General features: G+C 34.4%; 1 protein-coding gene and 1 long non-coding RNA gene across 2 annotated transcripts; one reads left to right on the plus strand and one right to left on the minus strand.

Moving 5' to 3' along the window:
* Positions 1-508: 508 nt before the first annotated feature.
* On the minus strand, positions 509-27,629 carry LOC145334881 (uncharacterized). The gene is made up of 20 exons (XM_080180494.1): positions 27,366-27,629; positions 26,914-27,021; positions 26,246-26,344; positions 25,019-25,140; positions 24,227-24,316; positions 23,776-23,858; positions 22,808-22,898; positions 22,367-22,458; positions 21,715-21,798; positions 20,464-20,533; positions 19,986-20,062; positions 18,587-18,701; positions 14,993-15,156; positions 11,934-12,363; positions 10,711-10,917; positions 5,206-5,351; positions 4,470-4,608; positions 4,083-4,239; positions 3,237-3,317; positions 509-2,616 (listed from the first exon to the last, which is right to left on the minus strand). The coding sequence occupies exons 1-20, from the start codon at positions 27,612-27,614 to the stop codon at positions 2,386-2,388; spliced, it is 2,835 nt and encodes a 944-aa protein (XP_080036620.1). The 5' UTR covers positions 27,615-27,629; the 3' UTR covers positions 509-2,385.
* On the plus strand, positions 13,627-14,808 carry LOC145303911 (uncharacterized). The gene is made up of 5 exons (XR_013873862.1): positions 13,627-13,708; positions 13,923-14,039; positions 14,146-14,212; positions 14,354-14,558; positions 14,759-14,808. It is a non-coding gene; the product is annotated as an uncharacterized LOC145303911 (long non-coding RNA).

Genomic DNA, 27,629 nt, shown 5'->3' on the forward strand with positions numbered 1-27,629 from the left:
CAGGAGATTTTAGTGTTCATTAGGGACTTTGAGGTCATGTACAACACAACCTAAATGTAGATACCTTAACCATAGACGTCTAAGGGGGGAGGGTAAAGGGGTGATTACCCCCCCCCCCCTGTGAATTTGGGGGTGCCGTAAAAAAAATGCCTCTATGAAATAAAGATTACCCCCCCCCCCCCAAATAAAAAAGCTTGGACGCCGTCCTTAACTCGTAAGGGTGAAATTCACCTTCGATTTTTTAGTTATCATCAAAAAATCCAGAGCCATCATATGTTTGTAATGGTATGCGATACTCTAACATCAGGTACGTCCAAGGGGTGGGGGGATAACGGGGTGAACACCCCCTCCCCTAAATAAAAAAGCTTGGACGTTCTTGTCTAACACTCAAGGATATTAACATCCCCGACGACGAGCGGATGCGCTACGTGTTGAGCCACGGTCACGAGTTAACCTAAATATAGATAACTTCGATTACAAAAATTCAAGCAAAATAAAAACATTGTATTATCACTATTTTATTACGGATTTTTACAATTATACAAATTCTACATTTTATACATAGATTAATTAGGTAATATTTATTAATTTAACTATTTACTTAAATTTTTAAAAAAGCTTACCTAGTTTTTTTTTTTACATAAAACACTTATATTACAATTACATAGTGACAATATAATATATATATCTAGAATTTAATGAGAATTTGAAAAACAGGTTATTTTCAGAAAAAAAGGTAATATTTGATAAAAAGCTTTCTTTAACTAAATTACACGTGCTAAAACTAAGTCTCTACATAAATAAAGTAGTAAGATTTTTTGTCTGTACCGTAGGATCTTGCTAACCACTGAACCGATTTTGTTTTTTCTTTACAAGATAGCTTCTTATAGGTCCTGGGAAGGTTTATAACTATTTATTAATTTGCCTTACATAGCAGCAATTATTTTAACAACAAGTGGCCGCATTACACTTTACACTGATGACTAAAATGTATTTCCAACAAGGGGCGGGACATTAGACTACAAAAATATTTACTGGTCCCCAAAGTTTTCTCATTATTTCATTTGTTTAACTTAGTGGACTTTTATTAAATCTTTATTGGGTTGTACAAACTGACAGTTTCTTAATTTTCCACCAAAAATTTTGATCTACAGAAAAAGGTATAATTTTGTTTATAATAATAGGGGATGGACCTAATTTTATCGTCCATTGTCTTATCCCTTAAGATCAGGGTTTCGGATCCGCATTGATTTTTTGCGGATCCGGATCCGGATCCGAAACCCTGCTTAAGATCCATAAGATTACATAAATATACATTACACACATAGGTAACAACTAAACTGGGAATAAGAAATTTTAAAAACAGGTTAAACAATATTTAAGCATGATAAAAGATAATGTGTATGTATATGAGTCAAACACTTTACAATTAATTTAATAAGATGATGGGCAAGAAAATACCGTTTCTAAAAGTTGTACGGGGTCATGCGCAATATTGGAAGGGTGACGCAAATTTCAGATCTCAGTTTACGCGGTTTGAGAAAATGAAATGCATCTTTACATGCTAGCAAATTAAAAAAATCTTGCATGCATCGCTTTTATCTTTTAGAGAAAATATGTAAATTAAATAATATTTTACCGCGAAAATTGATAAATGAAATTTGCGTCACCTTTCAAATATTGCGTATGACCGCGTACGACTTTGTTAAACAGCATTTTCTTACCCGTAATCATTTAATAAATACAGCGATATGGGTGTTTGACATCCGAAGAAAATTAAATTTTTCACGTCAACCTTTAATTATTTACATACTGTATAAAACATTGAAACAGAACTAATATTTTCATGCCGGTTTTTGTTGTTACTGAAGTTTAATGAGACTAAATATACAAAAATGTAAATTTGAATCAGATTTGTTTTTTTAGGTTCTATGTCCCTTGTCCCGGAAAAAAAAATTAATGCAAGATTTATTATTAGGTATACTGTTAAATTTGAAGCTTTACTATAATAAGGGTCGGTCCATTCGTCCGTAACGGTTAGCCTTTTTCGTTAATTTTAACATTTTAAAATTATCCTATTGATTTCAAAATTTGCATGATGAATGATGATTGCTATAACAAATAGGTACGACTATTTTGTATATCTTTATCCTATTCATTTGACTTTTTGAATATTGATTCCAAGAACAACAAGGTACAATATTTTGAATCACCTTTATAGACAAAATTTTATTTAGACTTTAATATCAATTTTCTGCTTATCAAGTTCTGACACTCTACAAGTGTTAATAATCATCTGTCCTAACGTCTGAGAGCTTCGCTTTTATTATTGTTGTCATCCTTGTTTTAAATTTTTACTACAACATATTATTATAGAAAATGACGTTAAGCATCTTCGCTTGTCATTTCGGCATGTTCTTTTTCTCCAACATCTAACGGATTTTCATCTTCAGAAATACTTTCCTCTTCATTTGGTGTATTTTTTTCGTCATCTTTATTTCCTTCTGAATTTTCTTGTTTCATCTTATGTGGAGACAAACATACAGCATTGTACTTTAAATGGAAATTCAAATGCTTCTTGTTTTTAAATTTGGTTCCGCAGCTCGTACATGATACCTAGGTAAAAATAAATAAAATTATTAAACTAAAAAATCTACCAAACACTTTTTTGTAAAATCCACGAAATCCTAAACCACCTATGTAGTAACAGTTGAGGCTATTTTTCTTAAGTAAATGTCTTAAGGCTATTTTGTCCTAGACGCTATTTTGTCCTGAGGCTATTTTTTCCGAGGCTATTTTGTCCAAGATCCAAATAAATGGATATAATATACATGGATATTGTAAGAGAGACTTGCATACCCTGATAAAAAGTTTTTTCTAGCTGGCTATTATAAATATTATATAACCCCATACACTGACTTAGGAGGAACACATTGATTAATATCTGAGGACTGTATTAGCAACCTAAATTGACGTCTGCGCTCATAGCAAAGACGACAATGACAATCTTTTTCCAGTATAGCTTAGAAACCGATTAATATCCGGTGGATTATAACCAGTTCTCAGCCATACCGAAAAATCATGTAATGTATCGTATTATATCCAAATTTTCTACGAATATAAAAATATATCGTCATCTCAGGGCCAACAGAACTAGTTTTAATCTTATAATTGTATATATTTTCATATCCGCGGAAAGTTGTTTATAATACGATGCGTGATTAACAACTATTTACCTGACAAACGGCATTATACTTGAGATGAAAATTTAAATGTTTATCATTCAGAAATTTAGTTCCACAACTCTCACATTTAACCTGAAATTAAGTATCAAGTTAAAGAGGTGTGTGTGTAGCTATTGTAAATTGGTACCCAAAGTTTATATTTTTGGGTACCAATTTGGTTCCACAACTGTCGCATTTAACCTGAAATTAAGTATCAAGCTAAAGGTATATATGTGTGTATGTGTGTTTGTGTGTGTATGTGATTTAGTTCACCAACTGTCGCATTTAACCTGAAATTAGGTATCAAATTTAAGTTACAAGTAAATTACACTGGTACCCAAAGTTTCATAACCTCGTTATTTTATTCATTAACTCAAAAACATTTATTGAATTTAGATGGATGTTTCCAAACTTTTTATCAATAGTCTACAGAAGTGTAAATAATGATTTTATGTTTGGGGATATATACCAATTTATTGTCCATTGTCTTATCCCCTAAGATCCCTAGTTATACCGTTGAAAATTAATGTTTCTGTGGATTAGGCTATTGGTAAGGAAGATGAATAATATTGTAGTTCTAGTCTTCCTATAGAATTAAAATACAGAATTAGTTGGCTTAGCCCGTTAACTACTTTGGAGACTTTTAATGAATTTTGATTGGTTGGTTTATTAACTTTAGTTTCCAAACGTTTCAACCACTAATTGTAATCTACAGAATAGGTAATTTTGTGTATGTAACATCATTGGGAAATACTTCAATTTAGCAGCTATTGTCTTATCCTTTTATATCCCTGAGTTCTTGTCTTCATAGAGAATCAAAACATTCTCCCTGAAAATATACACCCCTGAGAAACTTACCTTTAATTCATCATCAACTTTCTGTACTTTAATTTCAACACCCAGCTTCTGAAGTTTCAGCTCAACCTCTTCTTTGTCAAAACTTTTCTCATTTTCTGCAGGTTCCTGTCCTAAACTATTCTCCATATCCTGCTTTTCTTGTTTGATAACTGCTGTGCCCTGTATATGATGGACAGTAATATAATGTAGTTTCTCGGTAGTCGTACGTGGTCATACGCAATGTTGGAAGGGTGACTCAAGAACGATGCAAGATTATCTAATTCGCTATTATATAGAGATAAATTTTTCTGAAATCGCGAAATCTTATATCTGAAATTAGCATCACCCTTCCAACATTGCGTATGACTGCGTACGATTTCGAGAAATGAGCATTTTATTACTGTTCATCCCTGTTTGTACGCATCTAGAGTCATGACATCTGTACTTGTTGTGATGCGTATATCACAGGAATCGTCATTTTCAAATTTGGAGACTTGAAACTTTTCCTCATGCTTCTCCTTCTTGATACAAGCTCGCATATGAGATTCTATGGGGAGATGAGAATTAGGATTTTAAAATCAAAGAGAAAGGGGAAAATGGGCTGTTTTTTACACGTTTTCTTATTTGTTGGCTTAACAACTTTGGAGACTTTTATTGAATTTTGATTAGTTGGTTTATTATGTTGAGTATTCAAAAGTTTCAACCAGTAATTTTAATCTACACTAGGAGTAATTTAGTTTGTCATCATGGAGGATGTACATCAATTTATTGGCCATTGTCTTATCCCTTTAGATCCCTGTTTTAAAATAGACTTGATAATTGAAGCATGCTTAGTATTTAAGGGAAAAAAGAAACTTACAAAAAAATAATAGTAGTTCAATACCAAGTCTTGTAACGTTCTAAAACATAAATTTTTTTTCAATAAGCTGTAAAAAAAGGAATCTTTTGAGAAAAATCAAAAAAATAAACTTCAATTATTGGAAAAAAGAACTGCTTATCTAATGAATATATAAGTAACTTGCATACTGTTTGTTTTTCATTATATGCAACAATTTTTCATGTCTACAATAAACTATATATTGTTTTTAGACCAAAGATGGTGGTATATCCAACCCGCCCCCAATAAAATTCCTAATCAACATTCCTGGATCGTTGGGGTCTGGAAACGGCTTCTGGCAGATGTTACAACAATACTCCTCTAGCGGCTCTGCCACCTCGGCCTTGATTTTATCCACCACCACACCGTTCACTCGGATTTCACCAATAACATTCTTAGCACACGCATATTCCCTGTGATAATAGACATTAGAGTAAAACACTAGATAGAGAAAGGGTTAACTAACTGTATCTTCCCATAACAACAACCTTGTGCAACCTTTCTATTGGATCATTGAGAGTCAACCAATGGTGTTGCTTTTATAAACACAGCCAAGTAGCATAAAATAACTTAGAAGCAGACAAAAAAGGTCATTGAAAAAATAAAGGAGGTAGTTGTCTGTATATACAACTTGAATTATAATATAGATCTGTTGATAATTAATATTCAGATATACTCTCTATATCAGCCAATAAGAGAACAGTGAAGGTTGTTGTTGTTGTAGCCAAATGTATCGCCCGTCTATCCATGATCATCGAAGGGTTGGCCTGTATCTAGGCCAAGGAATGTCGCAGCAGCCAGAGGGTCGTTCCATAGTGATTCAGCAGTTAAGTTGGTTGGGTCAGCAGGACAATTGAAGAGATGGTTGGTTGTATGTGATGGTTGGTTACATTTGGGACATTTGTCTTCTATCTGTATAGTATTCTCTGTAATTGCTGACAGGTACGAGTTGAGCATAGAAGAATATCCGGATCTTAGTTGACATAGGATACTTCTTGTTTGTCTGGGAAAGTCTCTTTCAGCCTCGTTAACAGGGGGGGGAGGGGCGTCTAGAACTTTATTGACTGTAAGGTTGTTGATGGATTTTCTTACACACTCAGTATGGATTTGTTTAAGTAGTGGTTTATAATTTTGACTGTTTACACCACTTTCTGGAATCATGTCTCTGATCTCATTTCCAAATCTAGTTTGGAGGGTTTGCTTAGTGATACGGCGAGGTGGAGGGACGTGAAGGTTAACATGATTAGGGTGGTCATCTTTTTGAGTGGCAAGGAGGAATTGTCTAGACAGCATTTCAGAGTGGTCCTTGACTTTCATGATTTTGCATTCTGTGTTAAAGTGATCGATGGGCGTTTTATTAACACAGCCAAGTGCTACTCTTAATGCTTCACTCTGTGCTACTTGGAGATGTTTCCAGTTAACGTCTGCCAGGTTGGGGGTCCAGATAGGGCTACAGTAATTAATTACTGATTGTCCTATTGCCTTGTATGTAGTAAGAATAGTTTCTTTTTCCATACCCCAGGTGGTGCCAGAAAGTGATTTTAAGATGTTATTGCGAGATTTAACTCTGGATTTAATATCGGTAGCATGGTGTTTGAATGTCAACAAATTGTCGAAGGTTACACCTAGAAATTTTTGGTGTTTGACAGTGGGAACAGGGGTGCCGTTGATGGAAATGTTTAGCTGTTCACTGCATTCATTAGACCATGTGCTGAAGACTGTGGCTGTTGACTTAGCTGGGGAGATAAACAAATTCCTTTCTTTGGACCAATTATCTAAGGTGTTTAAATAAGCATTAATCTCTGAGCAGACAGGTTCCAGGTGTACACCAGAATTGAGGACATTTGAATCATCAGCGTACGTGACTAATTTAATGTTACCTGATGGATTAGGCATCTTGGTTATAGGTTGAATAAAACAGGTGAAAGGACCCCTCCTTGTGGTACACCCTGTCTCATTTTCCTGTACCTGGATCTGCGGCCACGAAATTCAACAAAAGTCTGTCTGCCTCGGAGGTAGGCAGCCAAGAATCTTTTAAGGTGGTGGTTCAGGTTAAGTTCATAGATGTCGTTCAGCAGAATCTCGTGGTTGACAGTATCAAATGCTTGGGTAAGGTCAATAGCAACAGATATAGTTCTCTCAACTGGCCTTGGTTTATTGAGACCTTTTTCGATGTATGTTTTAATCTCTTGAAGTGCAGTTGTGGTAGAATGTCCTTTTCTGAATCCATGTTGATGGGGGGCGAAAGGTATGGATTCAGTAATCTGGGGGAGAAGAATGCTTTTCAGAATTTTGGCGGCTGGGGACAGAAGAGATATTGGTCTGTAGCTCTTGCCTTGGTCTGATGGCTTGCCTGGCTTGAGTAAGGGTATGATGCGCGCGGTCTTCCAGAGTGATGGTATTATGGCTTTGGAAACACAGTTGTTAAAGATATTGGTCAAATACCTTATACCATGTGGGCCGAGATGTTTAAGCATCAGTGGTGAAATGTTGTCTGGACCTAAAGCCTTCGAGGCTTTACATTTCTTGATGGCTTCGGATGTTTGCTGGGTGGTGATGATTATTTTCTGGTCCTTGGTAGATTTTTGAAGGTTGCGCAGTGTTCGTCTAAATTGCTTTGTTGGTTTAGATGTTGGTCCTGGTGTGTATTGGCTGTTGAAATTGTTTGCGAGCTTTTTTCTGTCACAGAAAGGTTTGTCGCCAAAATAAATGGCCTGATTATCTGGCTGGTTTGGCTTGCCTGACAGAGACTTGATCGTATTCCAGAGCTTTTTTGAGCCGGGATCACAGGTATTGAGATGTTCCTTCCACTTTGTTTTCTGATGTTCATTGATTTTATTATTTATCTCTTTGTTTAGGTCAGGTATTCTAGGGTCTGCAGGATTGTTGGCTCTGAGGCCATCTCGTTCATCTATAAGCCTGGCTGCCTCAGTGGGAACCTCATGGATGACATTGGGTAACCTGCCAGCTGGTATGAATTTGTTTGCAGCTTTATTTAGGATGTTTCTAAATGATTTTTCAGACTTGTGTACGTCGTTGTTATGTGGAATCCTTGCAAAGATTTCTTCTGTGAAGTCAGTAAAGCCCTCCCAGTTGGCCTTGGATACGTTGATAAATGTTTTGTTTTCTGCTTTTACTCTCTGTGTTGTTGTGTTTAGAGAGATAATAATTGGTAGATGGTCAGAATTTAAAGCAGGTAAAACTTTCTAGTCACAGGTAGGTAGTAAGTTGGATGATGCCATTGATATATCTGGTGATGATGAGCTATTGGCTGTGACTCGAGTAGGAGTGTCTTCATTCAAGATACCAAAAGGGATGTCGCCAATGAGATCTGCAATTTGTCTACCTCTAATGTTTTCAGTAGATTCACTATACCATAAAGAATGGTGGCCATTAAAGTCACCTAAGATTAAAGAGTTTGGGGTGGCCTGTTCAAAGATGCTGGTAATGTCTGGAACATAATCTTGTTGGCAGCTGCTGATTGGGGTAATGTATACATTACTGATTTGTAATGCATCCATTCTACCTGGGATGGTTATTGTCAGGATTTTAATATGTTGATCGTTGACGAGTGCTGGAGATGTTATTTCAGTCTGGAATTGGATGGATCTGTGGATAAGGAAGGCGAGTCCTCCTCCTTTGTTGGTTTGGCGATCTTTCCTAACAAGTGTGTAGTCTTTAATATCAGCGGGTTTTGTGTTGATGGTAAATTTTGTTTCTTGTATTGCTGCAATGTGTACTTTATGTTTCCTTATAAAGTATAGTAGTTGATCTACTTTGCTGGATAAACCATTGATGTTATGCTGTAGGATGTTTAGTTTGTTGTATGGAAGTTGAGGTGTTGGTATAGAGTGGAGGCGGGGGGGAGGGGGGGAAGGTGGAGGGTTTGATGAAGGGGGAGGGGGGGAAGAAAGGGTAACGGGGGGTGGGGGGCAGCAGGGTCCAATCCAGTTAGGTAGCTTTTTTCGTGCATTTGCGTTTTTAAGTTTAGAGCATTTCACATGGAGCCAGAGATTACATTTGGTGCATTCTTCGGATGGTCTGTGTTCAGAAATTTGTTTGCTGCACACTGGACAGATCCAGGTAGGACCTGGATTTTGCTCAATGCCAGCCTTGATCAGTAATAGCCGGATCAAACAGGCTGGAAAGGGGTTGATCCTTTGTCAAACTAATTAAAAAGATGGAGCTGAGTGTAGAACTTCATTGTCGATTTTACTGAAAGACCTGGGCCTCTGGTGCTGGTAGTGGATGACGGTGATACTTTGGAAACAGGGCATAGTTCCCTGTTGTAGGTGTTGGCTCTTGGCACCGATGTTGTTGGTGGTAGATTCGCAGCGTAGATGCAGCCAACGTAGAATCTAACAGTGAAGGTAAATTCCAGACATGACATTGGTTGAAATTGTGTAGGGTAAAGCGGGGCGAACTCTGTGTTTTTTCGTTTTTTTTAACCTGCAAATCGTAAAAATTATTTTTTTAAAAATGGGACCAAGACCAGTAGAAAGATCTCTGAAAAGTCGATCAGGTCCTAAAAGGACGTAAACCTAGGACTTTGGGAAGTTTGTCAAAATTGATCCAAAAAACGGCACAGACTTCGCCCCGCCTTGAAATATTCAAGTTGAAAAAAAAGAGAAGTTTGGCAAAATCTGTAGTCGATTTTCCAGCTTCAAAAAACCTATGACATATTGATTTAATTACAGCATACCCTAAAGGTTAAAGTTGCTAAATGTAATAAAGAGCATTCACAAAAGAATTTATGAAGATTGGACAATTTTTTCTACAAAAAAAAATAAAAAAATTTCAAAGTACCAGAAATTTGACTTTTTTTCTCGAAAATTTCACTTTTTTATAAAAAAATTGAAACAGTATAAAAAGTGAAAAAACAGAGTTCGCCCCGCCTCATAAAAAGTCGATTTGAGAAAAAACTATACAAGCTTTTTTAAAGTTTTAAACGGAAATGGATAGCCCATTAGATTTTTAATAAGTCCCCTACAGACGTTTAAGCTCTAGCTCTTACCAATTTTTGTTCAACTTACCGTTTTTCCGACCGAAGCAAAAAAATCGAAAAAATTTTTTTTGTTGTACGACTTTGAGACCCAATAAGTACCCTAAAATTTCATTTTATATTTTTTTGTAGGCAATTTAATAAGGAACAAATTTGATTTTATGTTTTTTTCTGTCAGTCGATTAGAACATGGAGAAAAATGTCATTTAATGAAGGTGTGTAAAAAAATAAAGTCTTTGCCCCAATACCGAGATCGCCCCGCTTTACCCTACAGATTTATATAGAAAAGAGATTATTTTTTTCATTTCTTTGGCATAATAAGTCTGCTGCAAATAGTCGAATTTCTTAAGATATAGCTTTTCATGGGAAAATTAAATTTTGTAATTTTTTTCCCAAAGTTTAGCATGAAGCACATAACAGGTATAACCAATAATAGTTGAATACCTTATATTAGAATATTGTTAGCTTTCTAGAAATTATATACTCAAAAAAATTTTGTTCCTTATATAACTTGCAAAAATTAAACAAAGGTGTAGTTTGTCTGCTATGGAATCTCTTTTTATGTTTGACGAATTTTGGGGTCAAATGGACCATCTAGATATAATATGTCTATTTACTAGGATTGGGCCGGATACTTATTTGGCTGGATACCCGGCAAATTGTCGAAATCCCGGCCGGATATCCGGCATTATAAATTAGCTGGTTACCCGGTCCAGATAGTTTACATATCCAGTATCCGACCGGATATCCGGCCAAACCCTACTATTTACCTGTGATACATGAGTGCTTCCATAGCGTAGAAAGAATCCCCACACACGTTGCAAGAATATTCTACAATATTGTTTTCATAATCGTCCTCCATAGTTGCCTCCTCGTCGTCATAGTACTCCTCTTTCTTAATGCGCGGACTTTTCTTCACTGGTCGTAGTTTTCGTTTTTCAGGTTTAAATTCGGGCTCCCCACTGTCGAGAATTGAACTAGAGAAATTTTTGTGTGTTTTAAAAGATGCCTTGGTTCAATGCAGGGATCTGAAGGGATAAGACTATGGTCGATAAATTGATGTACATACCCAATGGTGTTCAACAAAGTAGTCCCTTCTGAAGATTATAATAAATGAATTAATAGTTCTCAAAGTAATTAATCTAACAAATGAGAAAATTTTATTATAAAACTTTGGGGAATAGTGTAATAAACATCCCAATGTCCCCTCCCTCCCTGGTGATTTGAAAGATGCCTTGGTTCAATGCCTATTGTTTTAAAGTAAGCATTTTTGTCAAGGTACCCTCCTCCAAACTCCCCAAAAGTAGTTATTAACTTTCCCTTGATCTATAAGAAACTGTGCTGCAAAGGAGAACTATATAGGGCTAGTGGTTAGCGAGATCTTTAACTACACAGAGAAATTTCCTGTTACTTTTATATTAACAGATTATAAAACATAAACCTCTGTGGATGGAAAAGGCTGTTACTACTTAGCTAAGAACATAATCAATGAAAAACAGCCAAGACAGGGCCAGAAAATAGTACTAAGGAATACATTTGGATCATGGAAAGAAAACGAAGTTGCGGGTTTCGTCTAATTTTCACAGTAGCTTTTATCCTGCGGGGCATATTTTCTAACCATGCAAGGCAATTATTAACATTTACTTAACCTAACTTAACCTTAAATAACCTTTCAAAAGCTACAGTGAAAATACGATGAAACCCACAACTTCGTTTTCTTTCCATGACCCATACATTTTAACTTGCATTAGGTATTGATCTTAGTAATCATTTCAACAAGCATTTGTACCTAAGACTAACAGTAACGGGGTTGATTGAGATAAAAAAAATAATATAACCATTGCCAATTTAAACAAAAAAGCTGACGTTTTCTTTAAAATAAAATCATCTAAAAACTTGGAAGTATTTGAATGGTGATTTTTATTTTATTATGATATTTGAATCGATCTGATTGATTATATCAAACGCATTCGTAATGTTAAAACACACATCCCTAGATTTAGATTTTTTAGACTTCTTCTTGCCATGTACATTCTTAACATGTTTCTTCAAGCCCTCCTTTCGCGCAAACGCTGATTCGCATAATTCACATGCAAATATCTTTTCCAGCGGTCCTTTCGGCTCGTCCGAGTGCACCTGCTTAATGTGTCTATTCAGCCGATCTTTTCTTGAAAAAGCCTGTTCACACACGTCACAAACAAACGGCTTCACCCCCGAATGACACACCAAGTGTCTGTCTAAGTGATACTTTGTGCGGAATGCCTTGGCACAAAATGTACACGAATGCGGCCGCTCGGTGCTGTGGGTGAATTTGTGTCTGTAGAGATGTTGCCGGCTTCCAAAACATTTGTTGCACTCCTCACACACAAATCGTTTCTCATCCTTGTGAACGTTTTTCATGTGCACATCGTGTTCATATTTGCCTAAAACAAATGGTATTTAAGATTTTCAAAAAATAATTGTTACTTATAACATTTTTAAACACTAATAACTTAGACTTATTGGATAATGAAAAGAAAACGAAGTAGCGGGTTTCTTCATAATTTCACAGTAGGTTTTGATAGGTTATTATAGGTAAGGTTATTGTTAATGAATTTAGAGTTAGGAAATTGCCATGAAGGGTTAGAGCCTCCCGCAGGGGCTAGAAATAGGTGAAAAGCAACTGTGAAAATACGATGAAACCCGCTACTTCGTTTTCTTTCTATGATCCAACTAATTTTTTAAAATTTTGAATATAAAAGTTATATGGTGACTGCTGTTTTGGAGATCTTTGTGACAGTCATAAAACGATGATCATTAGGTTTTTTAAAAATTTCTCATTGGTGTAAAAATGTAAAAAAAAAACTTTTCTATGCTTGTATCTTATCATTTCCTATACATGAGAACACAATCAGGAATCTAAAGGGATAAGAAAATGGCCGTTAAATTGATGTACATTGATTTGTTAATAAACAAAATTAACCCTTCTGAAGATTAAAATTAGTATTTTAAACGTTTGGACACTAAACTTTATGAATCAACTAATTAAAAAAAGTCTCCAAAGTTGTTAGGCCAACAAATAAGAAAACGTTGTTTTATATTTAGAAGGAATCCAGTCAAATCACCCCACGAAGACTGAGAGAAGGCTTCCCTAACAAGGCCAAAGTTTAGTAATTTAAAATATGTTAAAGTAAATTCACGCAACCTATTTCTTCACCATAGAGCAAAAAATATGTATCGGAAATAATGATAATTACTTACAAAACGTAAATTTATATTAAATTGTAATTGTTTAATGCAAAAGCCATTTTTATTTTCAAATTCATTTTTAGCAAAGAATATTTAATTTTGTAAGAAATAATATGAAATATTATCCAATCTATGTATGTGATTAATCTATGACGCGCAAGCGTTCAAATCTCTATATTCGTTGTATCAGTCTAACGTCAGCCATCTTAATAAAAGCAAGGGAAAATAGTCTATCTAAAAGTTTAAAGAAAATTGTTATTTTTTGGTACAAAATACACATTTAAATCAATTCAAAGCATTTATAAAATTAATTTGAGCTTTTTACTTCCAATTTTATTAGTTTTTAACAACTTATTTTGTTTCTTTTAAGCAAAAATTGGTTAAATTAACTATCGTTAAATTGTATTATATATATATGTAAAAAGTGATAAAGAAACCTATATCTACATCAAATAATATGGGCTAATCCAGTTCAGAAAGTGCTAACGAGTGAAAAAGTTCTCAAAATGTAATATTAAACTGTCTCTGCTGAGATACAAGGTAAAACAAATATTAAAATAGTCAATTCATTCACCCAGCGAAGCCGTATATGCAAAGATTTCATTTAAACCAAAGTTGAAGATATGATTCCATTGAATTCACTGTTCCTATTTAATTGTAAAGAACCAATAAATGAGTACCGTAACGGCCTCCAAGTTAACTTTAAAAGCATTGTAGTCCATTAAAAGTTTGGGCTTAATTTGATATTATTAAGGCCTGGAATTAGCTGAGCCTGTTGAGAGTGGATCTGCCCTCTTTATCTCTAGTGGAGAAGTTTGTTGGTGCCCCTCGTGACGGATCAGAGGGAAAGCTTGAGCACGAAGAACCATAGGTAAAATGTTGTTGATTGAATAGCTACCTAATGAAATTTGGAATCAAAGTTATAGTGTAGATTGCTGCCTATCCAAATATCACCTAATTATGGTTTTTCGTTACAGGATTCACCAAGTGGAACGAAGAACTTGGAACCAATAGCGAAAAAGGAGATCCTTCGCTAAAATTAAGGTACAGAATACTCACCTTTATATTAATTCCTTCAAATTAATTAGAAAGCCTCAAAGTCAAAGCTTAAAAACACAGAGTTACCCTTGATTATTCTATAAATGGTGCTCCTTCTAACATAAAATATATGATTGATGTTTTTAGACTGAAATTCTGCCACTGTAACACCGATTCATATGGATTTATCCTCAAATCTGGCTTGTGGTCTGAAGTATTAAGTCCTTGACTGCCGTGGAATTGTTCTGTATTGATTACTGCTGTGGATATTTGCTGTTGGTTATGTTGATGAGATGATCTGATAAGCCTGTAGTTCTGGAAATTATTAAGTGGAAAGAGCTGGATTCGAGAAGTAAGTTTTACATTCTTTGACTAATGAACCATTGGATTGTTTTAATGAAATGCACTATTCTGAAAAGCCCGAAATCGAAAAAAGACTTTAAAAAGAAACTAACAAAGCAATGCAAATTTTAGTATTTTAATTCTGTATTATACTTTATTGTTTTATTTGTAGTTCATTTATAACAACCTAATTCTGTGATTTTATTTTAGGTTGTTTAAAACCGCTGTATTCTACCTGAATAAACGAGTATTGAAAGCTTCTTTGATTGTTTTAATGGCAGCTGTTCATTCTGGGACACCTGCCGCACTGCTACATCTCTAACTAGTGGGTTGTAGTACAAACGTTATTATAAAACTTTGGGGACTAGTGTTACAAGGAGCCCATTTCCCCTCTCTCTCTGGAACACAATACCTAGTCAACAAAAATAATAAGTAGGTACCTACCTGAAAAATCAATATTACAAACCAGACAGTCAAACTTCTTCCCAGGCTCAACGTCCATTTCAAAGTCCTTGTCGGCGTAGACACACTTCTCCCGCTTGTGCCCAATATAGCTGGCCTTGTGGGTGAAGGATTTGCCACAGGAATCACAACAATATGGCTTCTCGCCTGTATTGTTGTGTTAATCAAATTGATTTAAAATACAGTGATTTAAAGGGATAAGACAATGGTCGATGAATTAATGTATATCTCCAATGATGACCCCCTCTGTAGATCAAAAAGAGTTGTTGAAAACGTTATTATTATGATTAGTCACGTGTAATAAACAGCCTATTGTCCTTTCTCTCTCTGTTTATAATATCAAATGACTTTTTTTGTACTTAGTACCTAACAAAGTTTCAAGACAACAAAAAGATAATCCAATTTTGAAAAAAAAGCAAGGTGTTTACATATGATTAGGTACAAAAAAAGAACGGACGGACTGGAAAACTTTTTGGATCATCATTTAGATGTCCCAAGGCCAGGGACACACATATTCAAAAAATGTAATACCTATCTTTTTTTCAAAAAGGCATAAAAACTTTAAAAGATCAGTAAAGTAGAATGCAACATAAATAAAAGGATATTATGACAAAAACAGAGTTGTTATATTGGTATACAATGCATTGGACAGTCAATTTATCAGAAAACATCTAACAGACAAACAACCCTTTAATCATTTGATCATTTGTCCAGAAGTCCTAACTGTGCTTGGTCATGGGTTAGACCTTGGTATTTCCCTTATAATGTATCAGCATATCAGCAGTATGTACAATTTATTGTTAGAATTAATATGATAAAGAGGGAGGTCATTTTCTAGTAAATCCCGTAAAGGTGTGTGTTATAAGGCCTAAAAATATTAGTAGAACGATAAGGTGCTCTATATATTTGTATTCCCTATTGAATAGAATAGGGAAATTTTTTTTTTTTTTGATAACCATACCTGGAATAAAAAATAAGAAATTTCTATCAAACGCTTTGTTTGGCTCAAACTGACAAAAATAAAAAAAATATAATTATCATAATAATGTTTTCTATAGGTACAAGGTAAAGGTTAAGAACAATCTATACCATTAAACAAAGGAAGAAGCCATTCTTTACAGGTTGTACGAGCAGTGAACATTAAAATGAAACTTTAACAAATCATTAATACAATGACTTAGTGAAACAAACCAACACAACAAGTTACATACAGACAATTTTGAAAACATTCAGATATACAATCTATATAAGAAGGTAAGAGATTTAAAGTGGAGGTTGCATGTCAATGGCTTTTATAGTGTTTAATTTTCTTACTTTCATTTTTATTTAGATATCATAATCTTTATTTCTTTTAAAACTAAAAGTATACAAAGGTTTATGTCTAAAAAAATACCTTATAAAGTTTGATAAAAAATGGGGTCATATGGAAAATCTAAATGTATAAATTGTCTTTTCTTTTCATCAAGGTTTCTTTAAGTCGTATATTCTTTCTTTGCTTGTTGTGTAGTATGTCATTTTTAGTTTCAAATCCTATTTTAAAGCCAGAATATTTTTTTTTATAATAAAGATTGACCAAAATATAGTTGAAAAACAAGTTAGTTTTTTGATAATGAAAGTTTAATTTACAGAAAAAAATGTTCTAAAATGTAGTTGTTCGCTGTAGTGAAATTGAAATGAAACAATGCACATTGAAACCTTCTACTTCAAAGCAAACAAACATGAAATTCCACAAACATAAAACTAATTTTTGTCACCTAGAATAAATCAACCTGTAAAGAATGGCTTCTTCCTTTGATTAATGGTATAGATTGTTCTTAACCTTTACCTTGTACCTATAGAAAACATTATTATTATAATTATATTTTTTTTAAATTTTTGTCAGTTTGAGCCAAACAAAGCGTTTGATAGAAATTTCTTATTTTTTAAAGATATTCCAGGTACGGTTATCAAAAAAAAAAAAAAAAATTCCCTATTGTTCTATTCAATAGGGAATACAAATATATAGAGCACCTTATCGTTCTACTACTATTTTTAGGCCTTATAACACACACCTTTACGGGATTTACTAGAAAATGGCCTCCCTCTTTATAACCTGTTTAGGTTAATCTACATCATGTTGGCAAGAAACCTAATGAAATACACCAAGCTGGGAAAGGAGTGAGAGGCCAGGAAGAACTGATGGGACTCGAACCCAGGGAGTAAGGGAGGGGACAATGGCCAATTAATTCAATTTAAGAGTTTTTTAAGAAAGGCCATGAAAACCAGAATAATCCCGAAAATATGGTGGAAATTGTAAAGTGATTGTTGATTAAATCTAGAAAACCATAAACAAAGAAAAAAGTTCCAAGAAAAAAAGCAATCATTTGAAAATAAGATTACCAGTATTACAGACTGACATAACCATTCTGTAATTAATTACTAGAAATGTCTCCCTGGATCTCTTCAGATGACAGGGAAAGAGAAAAGAGATTTGGGGGCAAGTGATGTGAACACGGAAAAAAAGTGGCAGGCAGGCGTGTAGCTGGATGGGCAAGTATATGACCCGCACGCCTTCCTGCCCCTTTTTATCCTGTTTATTTCCCCCACCTCCCTTCTCCATTTCCCTTTTCGTCTACTTTTAAAAAGGAGGTGGGGATGAAGGAAGTGAAATATAGTATGGGAGGGTGGCCGTGTATTTATATTTGAACTACTCTCTGTCTGCAAAACTATATATATTCAAAACTAACATAGTGAGTAACGGCATTTCTTGCGCAAGTCCCCAAACTCAAGTCAGAAACTGCTAAATTCTAGCACATTCCCTTTAAGCCAGTCCCCAAAGTCTGAGACTCCTAAAGATTGAAAATTCGATCCATTGTCCCCTCCCTTACTCCCTGACTCAAACCAGTGATTTATTACACCAAGTTGCTATAGTTAAAATACACCAAGTTAATATATTTTTGTATTGTTTATTTGTGATTTTTTACTTATTTTATTTATCCTTTCCAGAGTTAAGATTTTGGGGTTTAAGCTTACTCCGTAAATTACATCAAGTCTGTTTATGTTTCAGAAGAGATGTGTGCATTATTGTTATTCTTTCAATAGTTGGGACACAAGCCATTTTAGTCACTGCGCTCCAATTTAGGCATGTTCTTCATCTTTAACCATAACACAATTTTGGCCGAGATTCGAACCCATTACTTCTTATACTTTATATTTTTCAGTGGAGAAAATGAGTTGGGACTGTTTACTGGTTAAGGCATTTCCCCTACTGAAACTATTACTCTTTTAACGTCTCTAGTAAGAACCATTGTGGTCCAAACTCCTAGGGATCTAAAGGGATAAGACAATGGCCGATAAATTGATGAACAATACTAATGTTGATACACAAAATTACCCCTTCTATATATTAAGATTAGTGATTGAAACGTTAGAACACTTAACTTAATGAATCAACCATTCAAAAAGTCTCCAAAGTTGTTAAGCAAATGAAAAAAAAAGAAACGTTAATATAAAAGTTTGTGGACTAAATACAGTAATAAACAGCCCATTATCCCCAAAAATAAATTTAATTCCATTTAAAATCGATTTTGATTAATTCCTGTATGCACTCTCATGTGTTTGATCAGCTGACAGTTTTTAGCAATTCTTTTACCGCAGACTTCACATTTTAATAAATTGCTGTCATCCCCTCCATGCTCGTTGGCTAGATGTTCTACAAGGAAAAAAATCTACGGTTTGGTTTAGTGTGTCGCTTGAAGTTTTATGCCTTTTTTTAAAAGCTTTTCTGTAGTTTAGGTAGTTAATTTTCCAACATTATCTTATTTTAGAGAAAATAGACCTTAAAAGGACTCTCCACAGAAAAATCAACTTTGGATTTTTGAAAATCTGACCTGAAATTATTATTCTCTGTTCAATTTTAGGCATTTTTTGTTTTTGTGGCATCGCGATCGAAGCCCTTTGAAATTTTTTACCTCCTTTAAGTGAATCCTCCCGCCATTTAATTTGTGCTGCTTTAGTGATTTTTAGCTTCTATTTTTCCGCCGTTGCCGCATTCATCGCTCTTCTCCGCCGCTACTCCGCTATTCATCGCTTTTTAATACATGCTCCCCTCTCCCTTGTTCAGAAATTAAATGGAGGCTGGGGGTGTTGTGTATAGCCACGTACGCAATGTATAGCGGAGTAGCGGCGGAGAAGGGCGATGAATGCGGCAACTGCGGCAAAAGATGGTTATATTTGGCGGAGGCGAACACAAAATGGAGGCAGCAGGATTGTCCAGTCAAGGAAGAGGATAAATCGTAGAGCGGCCGGTTGCAATGGAGCAAATGTTCTTTAGCGGCAAACATATATTGAGTGGAGGAAAGTTTAGTATATATTGTTATAGCGGCAGTACAAATAGGCGGCGGACAAAATTTTCAAAGGGCTTCGATCGCGATGCCACAAAAACAAAAAATGCCTAAAATTGAACAGAGAATAATAGTATCAGGTTAGATTTTCAAAAATCCAAAGTTGATTTTTCTGTGGAGAGTCCTTTTAAGGATTATTCATGCCAAGTTTCATAACAAAATTGGGATTCTAAGTGCCGTTTGCGCGTTGATTACGAGAAGGTTGCATTAAAAAAAAAATAGATACAATTTAGAAAGAATAGTAATTATGGAATGTTATAATTGTCCTACTTATTTCTAGCCGGGTGATTCTGATTCATAAAACCGTTAAGATAAAATTAAAAAAGAATAGTAGATTTCACAGATTCGATTTGGTAGCTGTTGCTTTACACTTGCTTTTGTTACTATGCCAGAATTGTTAAGCTTCGCTTTTATGGATGTTGTCATCCTTGTTTTAAATATCAATTATAAATGGTCCCACCCACCCACAGGGGCTAAAAAATAGGAGAAAGGTTACTGTGAAAATACAAAGAAACGCCCCTTAAGAGGCGATGTCACGAAAGGTACCATACCCGATTATAGTATCAAAATTAATAATTTCGTAGATTTTTTTCCTTTGAGTTTGCATTCTTTGCTGAATTTTCTTGGACACTGGTCACACGCCCAGGGCTTCTCAACAAGGATACAATTCCTGGCATCGAGGATTATTTATTTTAGTTAATCAATGTTTCAGCTATATGAAATATATTTCAAAATAAATCCCTATTAGGTACCTAATTGAGACGGGATTGTCTTTTCCAGTAATCTTCTAGAGAACCCAAGGGCAACCGCTTATAATTGGTGGATACTAACATAATTGGATGTTAAGTAACATTAACAGACAACCAACCCTTTGATTGAACGACCTTTGTCTGAGAAGTCCTAACTGTGCAATATAATGAGCTGCACCTGATCATGGGCCAAGGCATTTCCCATACTCTTAACTATTTATGTCGCGCATCTGACATAACAGCAGTATGAACCTTTTTTAACGTCTTTAGTTATGTTTTAAATAAAGTTCAACACCAACAAATTCAAATAAATAATCCTCGCCTTGCATGGCCATCCAGCCGTTCTGTAGATCTAAAGAGCAATCCACAGCAGTTGCAGGGATATCTTTGACCTGTCAACAACAAAAGTATCTTTAAAGTTATTAGGGATCTAATATATGACAATGACCAATTAATTACATCCCCAATAATGATATACAAAATTACCCCTTCCGTAGATTAAAATTAGTGGTTGAAATGTTTGAACACTCAACTTAATAAAGCAACCAATCTAATTTAGTAAAAGTACCCAAAGTTGTTAATTGTAAAACTTTGGTGACTAGTGTAATAAAAGTTCATTGTCCTCTCCCTCCTTACTTTTCTTTATGCTTTTCAGCCTTAATAGAACCCATCACCTCCACAGCATTTACAATGTACCAAAATCGCTTCGAATCCAGTGGATTAATATCTATTCATAGAGAAAAAAATAAAAGAGAGGAATCAAAGCAACTAGAAGACGAGAATAGGCAGTGGGCCCAGGGGCCTAATTAGCGCTGTTGCCGCGCTAAATTTTATTGCTATTCCACCACTTTTCAAATGGGAGGATTACAAAATTAATATGTAAAGTTTTAATAATTAGAATATAATATTTATATTAAAAATAAAAAGAAAATTTTGTTATTAAATATAAAAAATACTAAAATAACAACATCTAAAAAAATATTTTTTTTTACTTTTTACTTTTAGATATTGTCGTTTTAATGTTTTAATTAAAAATTACAAAGAATTTATTTTCATTTAAAGAAATTTGTGCATGAAAGATGAATCCTTTCATTTCTAGAAAGGGGGAAATTTTTTTCATAATAAACATTCAGCTGATTCTGACCGCCTACGGCTGTTGGCTAAATATCGCTTTTCTTTTTATTCACATTATTATTTATGATTGACATACAAAAAGCCCTGGGCGGCTTTTGATTTTCGTCTGCTAAATTATCTTTAAAAAATTAGAGATGGGGAAGTAGTATTTTACCATGAAAAGGGGGTGAGTATTCATCCTCTTATCCTTTTTCCTTATGTATCAATCAATCAATCTATTGCATTAGAACCAGTTCTCACTTTCTCAGACATAGTGAAAAATTAAGCCTAGCATCGATTTATATCCAGTTTTCTACCAATATTAAAATGAACATTAACAATCATAAGAATAAAACAAGTTTTTTTTAGCCCGTGCCTTCGGCATCTCGGGACTAAAAATAATTGTACATTTTAAATCGGCGGAAAGCTGTCTATATTACGCTGCGATAAATAACTCTACCTGTATGAACATAGGCCGTATGTTTCTTTAAGTGCTCCTTGTCATAAAATGTTTTATCGCATTGCTCACATGAAAATCGAACTCCTGTATTTTTGTTAGGTATTATTTTAATAAATGAATTTATAAGTTAACAAGAATTATTACATAGAATCATAGAAGCCGAACCATTTCCAGTTATTTTTAAACACACTATGACATACTTTTTGAATCATGGAAAGAAAACAAAGTAGCGGGTTTAGTCGTATTTTCACAAAAGCTTTTCTCCTATTTTAAGCCACTGAGGGGGGTCATTAACATACACCTAACCTAACCTTTCAAAAGCTACTGGGAAAATAAAACGTAACCCGCTACTTCGTTTTCTTTCCATGATCCTACTTTTTTCATGTTATCCAGATTAATTAAAACTTCTTATTTCTGCATTTTACTTCTGTGTTAATTAGGTATTTTGTTTTAATAAAAATAATCAGAAATTGTAATTGTAAAAATAAACAAACAAAATTGCACCTTCTAATTAGGTATTAAACTTATTAGTGGAAAAGTTTATACACTTAAATAAACCAAACAATTAATATTATATTGAAGTACCCAAAGTTTTTAATAAATCTATAAATCTATAAACCAGTTTAATACAAATCATTTATCATGCTCCTGCCTTGATGAATATTGGTATGGACATCCAAATCTCTTTTCTTGAAGAAAGCCTCCGGACACTCAGAGCAGGCGTAAGGTTTGATGTTCAGATGCCTGCAGTGGTCATCAAGAGACGTAGATACCAAGTTAAGTGGTTAAAATTACTGGTCGAAAAGTTTGTACACTCAACTTAATGAACCAACAAATCAAAATTCATTAAAAGTCTCCAAAATAAATCATATGGAAAAGTCATTAATTTGAGATATTATAGATTCCAATAAATACAAGTTATAACCAACAAGCGAAATAAATCTAAAATGATATTTGGAGGGCAGATAAAAAGGTCATCAATTCTACTAAGTGCTGCCCCCACACACAACGACAGCTAAATTTCACGTATAGGTTTTGTGATTTTTTTTCGAATCAATTTCGTTGTTGGTATAAGCTAATTCTATGTCCTTGCCTGTTTTTATGTGTTTTATAATGGGGCACACTGACTTCTTCATTACATATCTCACAAACAACTTTGTTTCCACCGTTTTCACCGTGAACACCTGTTTCAGACAGAATATAAAAGAATTAGATATATTCTGCACTGGCAAAACTATGTAAATCTGGATTGCGCTAACATACAAACAATGTTGTATAGGTAATTTTTACAGAAGTAATTTCTAGGGATCTAAATGGATAAGACAATGGCCGATAAATTAATGTACATCCCAATGATGATACACAAAAATACCCCTTATGTAGATTAAAATTAGTCGGTAAAACGACAAACAAAGTATAATGTTTAGTACCTACCAGGGATCTAAAGGGATAAAACAATGACCGATAAATTGATGTACATCCCCAATGATAAATATACACAAAATTACCCCTTCTATAAATTACAATTAGTGGTTGAAATGTTTTGAAACTCAAAGTAATGAACCAACCAATTTAAAATCAAATAAAAGTCCCCAGAGTTGTAAAGCCAACTAATAAGAAAACGTTATTATAAGACTTGGAAACTAGTATAATAAACAGCCCAATGTTCCCTCCCTCCTTGAAAATTCAAAATTAAAAAAAATCTTAAGAAGATAATACCAATAGGTACATTTTTGAACTATAAATAAAATATGAACAATTCTAATTTTGAAAAAAAAATATTTTAAGTGTGCGGTTATTGTTGTTTGTAGCCCTGATTCTGTCAAGTTGGAATTCAGACTGGAAGTGAGAATCCTTTGTCCAATCTTAGATTGATACTCAAGCTTCACGCACGGTTGAATGTATTCTACGTTACATTACAAGCTGACCCGCAATTCACGTGGAAGCTACTCAATTATTATATCACCCTGGCATTATTGAGTATGCCACCATTAAAGTTAAACTCATCGAATGGGTAGGTAATAATTCCTATTACAAAATCCTAATTCTTTTATATCCTGCCTTTCATGTGAGTGTCATATGACTCTTTAGAGACTAGAGTTTTATCACAAATACTACACGTGTGACGGTTCTGGCGTTCCTGCCTGAAAAAAAGAAAAACATTTATTAATATTAACAAGGAAAAATCCATTAGTAAACAGGTATGTACTTATTTACAATTGTATAATAACCATACTATTTTTAGGCCACCATTTTCAAGGATCTTAAAAAGAAATGACAATGAACAAATTAAATTATGATTAAGTAACAAAATTTCTTTTTTCTAGGTTATCATAGGTCCTGGGATGGTTTATAACTATTTTGGTGGTGGGTGCCAAAGTTGCCCCTTGAAAAATTACCCCCCCCCCCCATAAAAAAAAAATATTTAAAACAAAAATTTAAAAAGGGAAGGGTAGAATTCACCTGGAATCCTCTAGGGGCGTAGCCGCTAGTAAATAATAAAATAACTTACTTGGGGATATGACTAATCATGTGTCTGTTCAAGTCCTTCTTTCTTTTGCAAACATAGTCGCACATTTCACATGAGAATGGTTTCTCATCACTGTGTATGGGTAAAGGTGTATATTCTGCACAAGATTTGTTTTTTTCCCCTCCTGTAAAATATTTCATCCCCTCCCCCTCATATTTTTTTTCCTGCAAGGAGATGGAAAAAATAGAAAATTGTTTTCAGTACCTACTCTTTATTTTATTTATTCCCACATAATTTTCTTGTTTTTTCTCCACAAGGAGGGAAAAAAATGCATTACTGTTTAGGTATTTCTTCATTTTTTCCCACAAGAAGATGGGAAAAAAAATTTTCAGGAATGAATAATATATTTCTTCATTTTTTCCCCTCCTACATATTTTTTATTCCCCCATTAGAGTAAAACACCAGCAGGGGAAAGGTTAAATAACTGTATTTCCCTATCGCAGTGTCCTTGTGCTGAATCTCAATTGGGTCATTGAAAATCAACCAATGGTGTGGGTTATATTAACACAGCTAAGTAGTAGAAAAAAATTTGGTAGCAGACGAATATGGTCATTGAAAAGTGGAGGGAGGTAGCTATCTGTATATACATCTATACTATAGATCTGTAATCCCCCCCCCCTCACCAGCAGAATATACACCCCTATGTATATTATGCATGATAGATAGCTAGTCAATTAGTTAGATAGAGATAGTTACCTTCAGCTTTAGAAGTATTACTAGATATTTAAATAGTTACATAATAGATATATAGATAAATAGCTAGAATATACACTCCTGTGTATGGGCAAGTGGTTGGTCAGGGTTGACTTAAAAGCAAAAGCCATATCACATTTATCACATTTGAATGGCTTTATCCCGGAGTGGGTTTTCATGTGCATGTTCAGAATTTTTCTTTGCTGTAATTTAAAGAAAACTTAAGTTGTAAGGTTTTACATTACAAAATACAAAACTTTTGGATCATGGAGAGGAAACGAAGTAGCGGGTTTAGTCGTGTTTTCACAGTAGCTTGTGATAGGTTATTATAGGTTAGGTAAATGTTAATGATTGATTATCCGCAGGGTTAGAGCCACCGGCAGGTGCTAAGAATAGAAAAAAAAGCTACTGTGAAAAACGAAAAACCCCACTATTTCGTTTTCTTTCCATTATCCAAACTTTTTGAAAAGGACGAGAGTTGAAATTAAGGAGGACAGTTGGACAGTTTTTTAACCTAAAGTTAGAATCCAAAATCCGTTAATTCCAATATGGACGGATTCATTTCAGATGAATCTGCGAATATTAAGACAATTTAATTGTTTAAATTTCCTTAAGCTTTGCCAGGATTTTCTTATGTTATAATGAGTTTGTGTATATAGGTCAATTCTTTTTTTTTAAATTGGATCGCTACCACACCAAAATTATTTTTGTGAAAAATTCTCCAAAATCACATAAAAATCAACAAAATTTTTTTAAAAATCTTATGTTAATAATAATTATGATTTATTTGATTTTTGTAGATTTTTTATGTGGTATTGTAGGATTTTTCACAAAAACAATTTTGTTGAAACAGCATTGCAGCTGCGACCCTAACTTTATTAGAATCCACCTCAAATGTTTTCAGATAATGAGAATAACATATGTAATTTTGGATAATACTGTTTCATTGTAACTTTACTAGGTATTATTTCATCTGTAAAAATGTAAGCTTATTGAAGCTGCACTAGTTGTCAACACATTAGTTAGTCCTTTTTACCATGCACAGTTAGGACTTCTCAGACAAAGGTCGTGCATCACAGAGAGTTGGTTGTCTGTTGGATGTTACTGAACCTAATATCCTTGGGTGTTTGAACAGAGAAGGGTGCGTAACAGTCATCCTTAGTTCTCCTGGATTGCTGGACCAGGACCTGGACAGTACATCAAGTCGATAAGGTCCTTGACTGCAATCCCGCCTGTACGAGGTAATTGAAGGTAGTCCTTTTTATCATACTTATTTTCAATCTAATGCCTTGAAACTTAAGCGCCTGCCTTGTATGATTTATGGCAGATTTCACAGGTTAGATCAGGATTGTTCTTGTACATTTCTTTAAGATTCCGTTTCTTTTTCACTGCTACTGGCTTTTCTACCTGCAAAAAAAACAAGACAAGATTAATTTCAATAAACACTGATCCATTTTTAAATTGAAAAAAAAGATTACTTTTCTTTCATGTTCAGACATACAAACGTTCGCGGATATAAAAATGTACAATTATTAGATTAGGTAAAACCAGTTTTTTTTAGCCATAAATATGCCTAGGCATAAGACTTTTTTAAAAAAGAAATAAAATATCGACAAAACAGGCAAAAAGATTTAGGCAGCAGATCTTCTTTTGTTTATTTGAAAATTTAACTATGTGAAAAAGGTATTAAGGTATTCCCAAACTCTAATTTTAAATAAAACTGGTGACTAGCGATGATTTCATTACACCCCCCCCCCCTTTCCCCTCAACCTATTATCAATTTTATTGAATCTGTTGTGAAGCAGCTTATTGTGCCTAATAAAAATTACGTCATACAATACAAATGACCAATGATAGGCCAGCATTTATTGTAATTGACCCATGGTAAAATGTTTACTAGCCTATTATTGGTCATTTGTATTGTATGACGACGTTTTTTTTTATGGGCACTATAAGCTGCTTCCTCTGATGTTTACCTTGACTCCGCCAGGAGGCAAAGCTGCCCCTGTCCAAGGATCTCCGAGATTGTGTTTCTGTTCAATTGTTTCTTGTTCCGCGGCTCCCCAGGAACTATTAGAGTTCATCCTGGTGGGCAACCAATACTTAAAAACCAGAAAACAAAAGGGGATATTTTTTACATAAAGAAAACATTCGGGATCAATTTAGCTTAAATCAACAACAGGGGGGGGGAGGGTAATACATAATTAAAATTGACGACCTTTGTCTGTCCCAAAAATACCATCTTAGATATATTTCGCTTGTTGGCTTTACCTTATTCCTAGGTACCTAGTTATTTATTACATCGTGATATAGGCAGCTCATTGCGGATATTAATCGGTTTCGAAGCCATACTAGCAAATATTTTAATAAAATGACTGAACAAAATCACTTAAAAGAGGAGATTTATTTAGGTTATTAAGCAGTGGTCCCTATTCTCAAAAGAGCTGTGTATCCGTTCCCGATTCTCAAAATTCAGCCTGTCTCTATTCTCAAAAGAACTGGGTATCCTGTCTCTATTGTCAAAACTTGCCAGCCGATCTCTGTCCTGAAAGGAGCTATTGATTCTGTCCCTATTCTCGAAATGGTTCTGTAACCGGTCCCGATTCTCGAAAGAACTATTCAGCCTTTCCTCCATCATTTTTTCATACTGCAATATCTGTTCACTAAACGAGGCCATAGTTATATAATAACT

Source organism: Acartia tonsa, chromosome 13, assembly GCF_053477335.1.
Source record: "Acartia tonsa isolate MP-2025a chromosome 13, ASM5347733v1, whole genome shotgun sequence".
Lineage (NCBI taxonomy): Eukaryota > Metazoa > Arthropoda > Copepoda > Calanoida > Acartiidae > Acartia > Acartia tonsa.